The 12,255-nt window shown below is 43.1% G+C and overlaps 1 protein-coding gene across 1 annotated transcript in view; it reads left to right on the top strand.

Moving 5' to 3' along the window:
* The window catches only part of adgrl4 (adhesion G protein-coupled receptor L4), a 129,336-nt gene that overhangs the window by 77,567 nt on the left and 39,514 nt on the right, over window positions 1-12,255 (top strand). The window contains exons 10-11 of the mRNA XM_048540025.1: window positions 3,502-3,705; window positions 8,072-8,292. Coding sequence (XP_048395982.1) covers window positions 3,502-3,705; window positions 8,072-8,292 — 425 coding nt within the window. The remainder of the gene's footprint in view (window positions 1-3,501; window positions 3,706-8,071; window positions 8,293-12,255) is intronic.

The following is a 12,255-nucleotide window of genomic DNA, read 5'->3' as shown; positions in this document are numbered from 1 at the left end:
GTTTAATTCCACCCTTGGGCAACTGTCCGAGTGGAGTTTGCACATTTTCCGCATCTGCATGGGTTTCCTCCTACATTACAAAGATGTGCAGGCTAGGTAGATTGGCCATGCTAAATTGCCCACAGTGTGCTGGAATGTGCAGGCTAGATGGACTAACCATGGGAAATGCAGGGTTACAGGAGTGAGGTAGGAGCGGCGGGTATGTGGGGGTGATGTTTGCAGGATCAGTGAAGCTTAGTGGGCTGAATGGCATCTTTCTGTACCGTAAGGATGCTATTCTGGCCTTTATCACATTATTCAGGTTACATTGCTTTATCTAATTACAGCAATGTCTACACAGCAAAAAATCCTTAATTGTCTCTAGAACATTTTGAGACATCATGTGGGCATGAAGAATACAATATAGACAGAAGATTTTAAAATAAAACAAATCTTTGCAAATTATCTGTTACATTTCCCTGCATTGTAATAGCCACTGTCCTTCAAGAACGCCTCACCAGCTGGAATTTGTACATAGATGTTGTGAGGTTCTGAGGTCATGAAAGGCACTAAGCAAATGCTTGAGATGAAGGAAGTAAACTTGTTTCCCCCTGTTGAGAGCTAGTAGCAGAACCATACCCTTCTTGATATTGCAGCCTGTGAATCAATGGCAGGGTCATAGGCCTGACGCTGATATTATTGGAACCTTAAATATCAGAATACATCTCCCTCGAGTCATTCTCTGTTTCTTCAATCCCAAATTCTCACACAGTCAGGGTCATTTAGGAATGAGAGAAGGAGAAATTTCTTCACCAAGAGGGTGGGTTTCCTATGAAATTCTTTGCTAAAGAAAGTGGCTGATATGAAACATTGAAAGGTTTCAAGAAGGACGGGGGGGCACTGTTTTTTTTTTACCTTTATTCATTCATGGGATGAGGGCATTGCTGGCTAGGCATAATTTATTGCCTATCCCTAATTGCCCAGAGGGCAGTTAATAGTCAACCACATTGCTGTGGGTCTGGAGTCACATGTAGGCCAGACCAGGTAAGGATGGCATTTTCCTTGCCTTAAGGACAATAGTGAATCAGATGGGCTTTTCCCCAACAATCAGCAATGGATTCATGGTCATTAGGCTCTTAATTCCAGATATTTATTGAATTCAAATTCCACCATCGGCTATGGAGGGGTTCGAGCCCAGGTCCCCAGGGTTTCTGGATTAACAGTCCAGTGATAATAGCATTAGATCACCCCCCTCCCCAGCAGTTAGCACACAGTGCCAGGGACTCAGGTTCGATTTCACCCTCAAGCAACTGTCTGTATGGAGTTTGCATGTTCTTCCTACGAGCATGTGGGTTTCCTCCAGGTGCTCCAGTTTCTTCCCATAGTCCTAGGATGTGCATGTCAGGTGGATTGGCCATGGGAAAAATAGAGATAGGGTTGGGCGATGAGTCTGGGTCGGATGCTCTCCAGAGAGCTGGTGTGGACTTGTTGGGCCAAATGGCCTGTTTCCACACAGCAGTAATTCTATGAGGGAGTTGGATGTTGTTCTTAGGCCTAAAGTGATCAAAAGGCATAGGAAGAAAACAGAAACCGGGCACTGTGTTGGAAGATCCTGCGATCTCTACGGTGTGGAAGCGGGCCATTGGTCCATCAAGTACATGCCAATACTCAAAGAGCGTCCTGTCCAGATCACCCCCAAATGCCTGTATTTTCCATGGCTAGACAGTTTGCCTATACATCCCTGAACTCTATGAGCAATTTAGCACAGCCAATCCACCTAACCTGCACATTGTTGTACTGTGGGAGGAAACCAGAGCACCCGCACAACACAGGGAGAATGTGCAAACTCTGCACAGATAGCCGCCCGAGGGTGGAATCAAACTCAGGTCCCTGGTGCTGTGAGGCAGCAGTGTTAACCACTGAGCCACCATGATTATATTGAACAAGAGTGCAGGCTTTAAAGCCTGTATGTCCTACTCCTGCTTCTATTTCTGGAGTTTCTACATTTATTGTTGAGAATCAGCATCCAGACAGTTTGTGTGACACTGCTATGTGAGGGAATATGAAATAATGATTTAACACTTTTGAACATCGGATGGTTAACTTCAATGTTGCAAACGATACAACAAGTCCCACGATTGTATAAGCTGGGAAACAACTTCAACCAATTGAATTGTTATCAGTGGAATCAATATTGGATTTCTGATCCCATTCTGTTTTCAGTCAAGTTAGAATCATAGAAACCCTAGTGAGGAAACAGGCCATTTAGCCCCACAAGTCCACACGTCCCCTCTGAAGACCATCTCACCCAGACCCATTCCTCTACACTTCCCATGTCTAACTCACCGAACTGAAACATCTCTGGACACTAGAGGCAATTTAGCATGGCCAATCCACCTAGCCCGCTCATCTCTTTTGAAAGTTTTGAAGATATGGAATTTAATAGGAGCCAGGTCACCCCCAGCTCTTCTAACATTCGTTCCCTGCATGTGTCAGTTCATAATTCACTGGTGGTAGGTGATATTCATTAGAATATATCCCATGTAGCGAGCTGATATCTTTTGGATTACATTTCCTGAAGTGACAGTAGGTGCGGAATTAACAGTAACTTCCAAAAAAAGAATTAGATACGTATTTGAAAGGAAAATTCAAGAGTACAGGAATAGAGATGGGCAGTGGGTTGAATTGGTTAGTACTTTCAAATAGCCAGCACAGATACAATGGGCCAAATGGCCTCAATCTGAAATGCGTCTTTTTTTAATTATTCACTCCTTTGACATGGAGGTCGCTGGCAGGCCAGAGTTTATCGCCCATCCCTAGTTGCTCTTGAGAAGTTGGTGGTGAGCTGCCTTCTTGAACCGCTGCAGACCACCTGGTGTGGGTTGATCCACAATGTCATTAAGGAAGGAATGCCAGGGTTTTGACTCAGTGACAGTGAAGGAGCAGCGATATAGTTCCACCAATCTGACTCATGCATATGAACCAAACAGCGAAATGTAGATCAAGATCAGATCGTATTGTTCACGTTGCACTGCCTTCAGTTCTGTAATTTAGACATAGCACAGAGGTGTCAGGCATAGAAACAGGTCATTCATTCCATCATGCCTGCACCAGCTTATCAAACAAGCATCATTGCCAATCTCCTGATGTTTTCCCCATACCCTGCACCTTACTCCTATCCAAATATTCGTAAAATAACCTCTTGAATGAAAAAATGTTATACCAAGAGCAAGATCAAACTTCAGAAAACCTTCATTACATGACAGCTTTATTGTCGACACTGTCCGTTCATCACAGCATCAAACAGAAGCTCTGATCTGCGTTATAATAACAGTAAAATTTCCTTTGCATCCAGTTTTCCACTCATCAGCTACCTGGATATCATTCCAAGGGGAAAACCAATTGCCTGTTATGCCGGAAGGAGAGAAGGAGAAATGTTTTCTGATTTATTTGTGTCTCATGTGCATTTTACACAGAAAATGTTTTAAAATATTAAAAGCATTGACTCTTACTCCCTTGCAGGATGTCCTACATGATAATATCCTGACACGGATTACCCAACTGGGGATTATTGTGTCCTTGATCTGTCTGTCAATGTGCATCTTTACCTTCTGCTTCTTTGGTGAGATTCAAAGTACGAGGACAACCATTCACAAGAATCTCTGTTTCAGCCTGTTTATTGCAGAGCTGCTGTTTCTTACTGGGATTAACATGAACAGTAATAAGGTAAGAATGCAAATAAACACGCTCAAATGGATCCTATCCACACACTCACATTTCAAAAAGATGTTTTCAAATGATCACTCAAATCCATTTCATTTTCATCTCCCTATCATCATGCATTGTCTTATTTGTTCACAGTGATGCAGGATTGTCTGCTTTTTTTCTAAATACAAAGTTTATTTACAAAGCTTTAAAAATTTAGAATTTACAAACATTCAACAAATACATCTAGCTTTCCAGAGAGCCCCATGAGCTCAGTGGAATATTAATCTGAGTGTAAGCAGTCAGGCATTTAACCTGCAGCCCCACCCACAGGATCAAGCATTGTTATATAGATCAGTGAACAAACGAGCACAGTCTAATACAGGTCAATTAGCATCAACCATTTCAATAGCTAATGTTAAGATGTTGCTCTCTCTCCGTATATCTTCCTCATCTTGGATGGTTTCTATTGCCCTTAACGTGTATAAATTAATCAACAAGCATGATTTACTAGTTGTAGTTAATAGATGAAAAAAAAGAGGTGGTTGACTGATTCAAGGGCCCTGACCCAAAACGCCAGCTTTCTGATGCTACCTGGCCCGCTGTGTTCCTCCAGCTTCACACTGTGTTACCTCTCTCATTCGAGGTAGTCCTACAAGAGGAAACATCCACTCTACATCTGCTTCATCAATCCCCTTTAGCATTTTATTTGCCTCAATTAGATCGCCTCTCTAAATCCTCTAAATTGAAGTGAGTGTAGGACTAAACTACTCAAACTCTCAACATGAGATAAGCCTCGCATCTCTGCCATTAAAACTAGTGAACGTCCTCCAATGGAATTACATCCTTCCTCAAATGAGGGGACCAAAACTGTACACAGTACTCCAGATGTGGTCTCACCAAGATCTTAAACAATTGCAACAACACTTCCTTACATTGTATTCCTTCCACAACAATGTCAAAATTTAATTCCTCCACCTTATTACCAGTCGTACTTTCAGAATGGCGTTTTGCAACTCATGGACAGGAACATCCAGATCCCTCTGTGCTTAACAATTTGATGTTTTTCTCTGTTTAGATAATGATTTTCTTTCTTTTTTCTTCTGACCAAATGCTTTCCCATCTATTTTAAAATCATTTGCAAATTTAGCTATTTTTTATCTCTGAAGCCAAGCCATTAATTTGGCTGTAAATAGTTGGGGTCCATGGACTGAACCCTGAACCTCTATCTCATTGGTTCCAGCTTACAAACCAGAAACGGGCCCAGTTTTCTCAACTCCCTGTTTTTGTTGGCTAGCCAATCCTCTATCCAAGTTAACATGTTGCAATACTAATACATGCTCTTTCTGTTTGCAAAGAACATGGCCTTGTTTATTAATATAAGTAATTTCCACTCCACTCGATGTGCCTCCAGTGGACTACACTGTGATATTGACTGACCATCCTAAATTAGTTGACAGCATAATTCTTTACATACTCAGGATTAGCTAACAAGTACATTCCAATTGTAGAATCACATCCAGTATTGGACACTTCTTGTCTACCACAAACATACCTTCACTAGTCAGTATACATGTTGGGATTCCTACTGTTCTACACATTCCTTATCAGCAAACCTGTAAATAGAGCCTGATAATAAAATGTGAGGCTGGATGAACACAGCAGGCCAAGCAGCATCTCAGGAGCAAAAAAGCTGACGTTTCAGGCCTAGACCCTTCATCAGAGAGGGGGATGGGGAGAGGGAACTGGAATAAATAGGGAGAGAGGGGGAGGCGGACCGAAGATGGAGAGAAAAGAAGATAGGTGGAGAGAGTATAGGTGAGGAGGTAGGGAGGGGATAGGTCAGCCCAGGGAAGACGGACAGGTCAAGGAGGTGGGATGAGGTTAGTAGGTAGATGGGGGTGCGGCTTGGGGTGGGAGGAAGGGATGGGTGAGAGAAAGAACCGGTTAGGGAGGCAGAGACAGGTTGGACTGGTTTTGGGATGCAGTGGGTGGGGGGGAAGAACTGGGCTGGTTGTGTGGTGCAGTGGGGGGAGGGGACGAACTGGGCTGGTTTAGGGATGCAGTAGGGGAAGGGGAGATTTTGAAACTGGTGAAGTCCACATTGATACCATTAGGCTGCAGGGTTCCCAGGCGGAATATGAGTTGCTGTTCCTGCAACCTTCGGGTGGCATCATTGTGGCAGTGCAGGAGGCCCATGATGGACATGTCATCTGAGGAATGGGAGGGGGAGTGGAAATGGTTTGCGACTGGGAGGTGCAATTGTTTGTTGCGAACTGAGCGGAGGTGTTCTGCAAAGTGGTCTCCAAGCCTCCGCTTGGTTTCCCCAGTGTAGAGGAAGCCACACTGAGTACAGCGGACGCAGTATACCACATTGGCAGATGTGCAGGTGAACCTCTGCTTAATGTGGAATGTCATCTTGGGGCCTGGGATAGGGGTGAGGGAGGAGGTGTGGGGACAGGCGTAGCACTTCCTGCGGTTGCAGGGGAAGGTGCCGGGTGTGGTGGGGTTGGAGGGCAGTGTGGAGCGAACAAGGGAGTCATGGAGAGAGTGGTCTCTCCGGAAAGCAGACAGGGGTGAGGATGGAAAAATGTCTTGGGTGGTGGGGTCGGATTGTAAATGGCGGAAGAGCCTGATACATTTTTTTTTCATTATGTGTGATAGTGAAATAGAAGGCATCAAAACCATTCTGTGTGATGATGGCTTCCCATTTCCAATCATTACTAGCCTGTATTTTATGCAGCTTGGCGGTTAATTGTCAATAATCATTAACTAATGCCCTCTCCAGGGCAATGCCTCTACTGATCACGATTCATTTGGAATCAGCACTCTCCTGTCCTGCAGGTTGAATGTTGGCTTTCCCCCTTCTTTGTGTGTTTTGTGATTTGACCTGATGAATCCAAGATGAAAAGCTTTGATAAAATGTGTATTTTGTCAGCAACATTTGAGCGGTGTATCACTAGATATTAAAACTAACGAGGGGCCGGGTAAAAGTGTAGGCAAATGGACTTGAGGTCAAACATCAGCCATAGCCTCATTGATCAGACATTGAAGGGAAATTCATGGGATCTGAGTATCACTGGCAAGGCCAACATTTGTTACAATATTTGTTGAACTAAATGGCTTGTTTGAATAGCTCAGAGAATAGTTCAGTGTCAATCGCATTGCTGTGGGCCTGCAGCCACATCGAAATCTGATAAAGATAGTAGATGTTCTTTCCTAAAAGGCAAAAAAAAACTGGATGGGTTCTCATGGAAAATGGCTGTGGCCAAAGCAGTGAAGGTTTTGTAGAAGGAGTTTGATATAGTTTGTCGGGTTGAAAAAATGGGGATCAAGTAAGAACAGGATCCTGAATTGGATGATCAGCCATGATTACATTTGGTAATGAGGCAGACTCAAACTGCTGAATGCCCTACTCCTGCTCCTATCTTTTAAGTAGTAATGATCAATTGTAGGCATGGTTACAATGCTGTTTTTTCAAAAAAGATATAGATAGTTTTATTTATTTTGTTTAAATGTCAGTCTTTAAATCCACATTTCCAGAACTTTAATTAATTGACATTACTACAACATTGTCTACTCTCTCTAGCTAATCTCTTGCTTCCATTTTCCTTACTTCCCGCAAAAAAAAAATCCATTGTCACAGTGTCAGTAAGTCTGACTTTTCCAATTTGGCATCAAGATGAATCGACTATCACTGAGGTGGGGGATAAAGGCCTAGTGGTGTAATTACTGGACTGTTAATCCAGAGGCCTAAGCAATGTTCTGAGGAGACAGTATTAAATCCCACCACAGCAGATGGTGGAATTTCAATTCAATATCTGGAATTAAGAATCTAATGATGACCACAAATTGCCCATTGTAGGGGAAGGAAACTACCATCCTCAGCTGGTCTGGTCTACATATGACTCCAGACCCACAGCAATCCGGTTGACTCCTAACTATCCTTTGGCCAGCTAAGAATGGGCAATAAATGCTGCATGGCCTATGGCGACCTCATCCCTTGAAAGAATGGAAACAACTCTCCATTGAAGAGTGCTGTGCCTGATCTGAGAATGCTTGGAGTTGACTGCAAGCCATCCAAAATGGAGCAAAAATTGTCAACTCCCAATATTAACATTCCCCAGTTTGCTGAGTGTACTATGGGAAGGAAAGTAAAATTTACAACTGATAGCGGTCAAGTCATATTTGCAATATAATATACATAATTCATCATTAGAGTGTCATTCAGCAAAGCAGTGGGAGCTTGAGATTGTATTTTTGCATGACACAAGTGAGTTACAAGGTTATTTGTTTTCGTAGGTTTTAAGCAGACTGAGCAGTCTCAGAGCTTGTATCTATGACCTTTCCCTCAAGTGTTTTGTGCCTTTTTACCCCCACCCTCTAGCTTGTCTGCTCCATCGTAGCTGGACTGCTGCATTACTTTTTCCTGGCAGCCTTTGCTTGGATGTGCATTGAGGGTATTCACCTTTATCTAATTGTGGTTGGAGTGATTTACAACAAAGGGTTTCTGCACAGAAATTTCTACATCTTCGGATACGGTAGCCCTTTCGTCGTCGTGGGAATCTCGGCAATTCTTGGCTACAAGTATTATGGCACCGATAAAGTGTGAGTACCTGACCAGAAGTGCCTCAGGAACAATAACTTGAATTTAGAGAGCATCTCTCACATAGTTAAAACTGCAGTGATAGGAACAAGGTTCAGCAAGGGGAACCTCATAGAATAACCTGGTCCAAACAGAGACCCCTGGCTGACAGATATAAATGTGAGTGTCAATGGTCCTGCTCGCTCTAAGGAGCAACTCTGAGCTAACTGGGTCAGCGTCATGCACTGTGCACATGTAAATAATAGGTGACTTAGTAACGAAATACCGGCTTTTGTGTAAAACCATCCCAAGGCACTTCCTAGGAGGAATGATAAAACATCAATTTGACATCTGATGGTATGATCGAGTAACATAGGCTCCATCCCATCAAGACCTAACTGTCATGGAAGGAAGTGCCAAACACTCGTGATCGAGAGTTGAAAAGGAAACATTACGGAAAGGTGCAAGTATTAATACAAATGTTACAATAGAGTTTATTTCAGAGAACAGTCTTAGAGAGTTATTGAAACTACTCCAACCCAACAATACAAAAAAATGATCAATCTCTACCTCTCTTCTCCTCCTGTAAGTCACTCCTTAAAACACCCCTCTTTAATCAAGTCACATTTGTATTGTCCCTGGTTGCTTATTCTCAAGTTCATGTTTAATTATGGTCTCAGAAGTGGCTTTTATTTTTCTTTATTCATTCATGGGATGAGGGTGTTGCTGGCTAACCCAGCATTTATTGCCCATCCCTAATTGCTCAGAGGGCAGTTATGAGTCAGCCACATTGTTGTGGGCCTGGAGTCATGTGTAGGCTAGACCAGGTAAGGACAGCAGTTTCCTTCCTTAAAAGAGCACTAGTGAACCTTACAACATGTGCCACATTAAAGGTGCCATGTAAATGCAAGTTGTCATTATGGTTGTTGATATTAGTCCAGGTGAACAGAAGATTAACCAAAGGCAACAAATAGAGAGACTGCTGGAGAAAATTAGCAGGCCCTTCAGCATCTATGGAGAGAAAAACAGAAGAATTTCAAAGAATCCCTGCAGTATGGAGACAAGCCTTTCAGGCCAACATGTCCACACTGCCCCTCAGAGCAACCCAACCAGGCCCATCCCCCTATAACCCATCTAATCTACACATCCCTGAGCAGCATGGCAATTTAGCACGGCCAATCCACCTAGCATACACATCTCTGGGCTGTGGGAGGAAACTTGAACACCTGAAAGAAACCTACACAGACACAAGGAGAAAGTGCAAATTCCACAGAGATAGCCACCTGAGGGTGGAATTGAACCCTGGTCCCTGGTGCTGTGAGGGAGCAGGGCTAACCACTGAGCCACTGTGCCACCACATTTTAACAGTTCAAATCTGATATGAATCTTCCTCAGAGCACTTCAGGGCTCTTCTGAAGAAGAATCATACCAGACTCAAAATGTTAACTCTGTTTCTGTCTCCACAGATGCTACCAGGTCTGCTGAGTTTCTACAGCACTATTTCACTGATTGTTTCAGATTTCCAGCATTGGCAGTGTTTTGCTTCTAATAAATTTAGTCAAAGGGAAAGGTTTTGAGGAGGGTCTTACATGAGGAGAGACTTATGAAGGGACTTCAAAACTTTAAGGTGGAAACAAGTGGACACATGAGAGCTGGGGTGTGGCAGGAAGTAATTGATGCATTTGGTGAGCTTTGGAGTTGGCAGAGAGAGAGATGATTGGGTCACAAAGCAATTTGAAAACAAGTTCATCATGCTGTTGAACCTTGAGCCAACATTACAAGTTATGACGATCAAAAGTTTTGTAATTATCATAGAACCCCTACAGTGTGGAAACAGGCCCTTTGGCCCAACAAGTCTAGGCCAATGCTGAGAGCATGCCCCCCAGACCCATGCCCCAAAAACATATCTAATCTACACATCCCTGAACACTGCAGGCAATTTAGCATGGCCAATCCATCTAGCCTACATATCTTTGGACTGTGGGATGAAACTGGAGCGCCCAGAGGAAACGCACGCAGACACTGGGAGAATGCGCCAACTCCACACAGATAGGCACCAGAGGGTGGAATTGAACCCAGGACCCTAGAGCTGTGAAGTAGCAGCACTAGCCACTATGTCACCTGTAATTATAGGACAGCTTCATGAACACCAGACACCCAAAAGCAGTTTATAATGTCTTGTACTGTGCACAGTGAGGAGGCGATGACATAGTGCTATTATTGCTGGACTGTTAATCCAGAGACCCCAATAATGTTCTGGGGACCTGGTTTTGAATCCCAGCACGGCAGATGGTGGAATGTAAATTCAATAAAATATCTGGAATTAAGAATCTAATGATGACCACATATCAATTGTCAATTTTCGATTGTCGGAAAAACCCATCTGGTTCACTAATGCTCTTTAGGGAAGGAGACTGCCATCCTTAACTAGTCTGGTGTACATGTGACTCCAGGCCCACTGCAATATGGTTGACTCTGAACTGCCTCTGGGCAATTAGGGGTGGGCAATAAATGTTGCCTAGTCAGCGATGTCCTGATCCTGTCAATGAATAATGAAAAACAATGACAGCCAATGACATGTTGAGACAATGTTACAGCAGAGCTCGTGCCACAGCCAATTTTCACACAGCAACATTTCACAAGATAATCAGATAATCTGATTTGCAATGTTATTAGATGGATCAGTGTTAACCAAGAAAACTCTTTGTTTCATCTTCAATGTAGTGCCAAGAGGCCTTGAGCATCCTTTTCAGGGGTAGGGAGGCAAGACAAGATGTTAACACCTCACCTAAACAAAGTGTGAACCACCAACAGTGCAGCAGGATGTACTCCTCAATCAGTAATGTACTGGAACACCATCTTGGGTACAGCATTCAAGCATAGCATTGGGGCTTCTGAAGTCAGTATAGTGGTGATGCCACTGGATTAGTAATCCAGCCTCCAGGTTAATGTTCTGGGAACATGGGTTCAAATCCGACTACAGCAGACCGTCATTTGATATCAACAACAAGAGCAGAAATTTCTGGAAGGGGGGAGATCTCAGCAGGTCTAGCAGTATTTGCAAAGAGGAATCAGCATTAACATTTCAGGTTCAGCAACCCATCCTCAAGACTGATTTGTCATCAATTGTGTGTGATATAGAAAAAGGGTATAGAAAAAGTGAAGGTAAAGGCAGAAACATTCAGGTTCTTGTAGTGTAGGAGGGGCTTCTAGGGTAAGAAACAAGGGCTGGGCTGGCCGGCAATGTTTATGTCGCTTGAATAATTAGAAGAAAAAGAAAATCTATATTAGCCTGTATGTGTTTTTTTGCCTGTCTTAATCATGAATCAGTGTGTGTGAATTTAGGGCTTTTGATTGGATATATTTTAAGTTGCTTAGTGAGGTTGTTGACTCGCTCACTGAGCTGGCTTGCTCTCATTCTGACGTTTCATCACCATGCTCAGTGACATCATCAGTGAGGCCTCCGATGAAGTGACATTGTTGTAGCCCTCTCCAAATTTATACCAGACAGTATAAATTACAAGTGGAGTAGAACAACATTGCTTCATCAAAGGCCTCAGTGATGATGTTACCTCGCATCGAAACTCAACGCCTGAACGAGAACAAGCCAACTCGGCGAGCGAGTCAACAAACCTACCCACAACCCGAGCTACAAATCTTTGCTGAAACTTTAAGTTGTTTAGTAGCAGATTAGAAATCTTTTCCTTTCTCTTCCATTTGTTAAAGGTAATTATAGTTTAATAAATGGCATTCTATATGCTAATGTTGAAACCTGGAGTGAAATGCTTTTGTCCTGAATAACAATCAGTCAAATTTATCATCATGGTCGCCTCATTGGGATTTGTAACATTTTATATCCAGTTTGACTGTTCTTTATCAATAGTTTTCATCACCACACTACCAGAAGGATGTGGATGCTTTGGAGAGGGTACAGAAAAAGTTTACTAGGATGTTGCCTGGTATGGGGGATTTTAGCTATGAAGAAA

The sequence above is a fragment of the Stegostoma tigrinum genome, chromosome 8 (genome assembly GCF_030684315.1).
Source record: "Stegostoma tigrinum isolate sSteTig4 chromosome 8, sSteTig4.hap1, whole genome shotgun sequence".
Lineage (NCBI taxonomy): Eukaryota > Metazoa > Chordata > Chondrichthyes > Orectolobiformes > Stegostomatidae > Stegostoma > Stegostoma tigrinum.
This window is presented reverse-complemented; position numbering and strand designations above follow the sequence as displayed.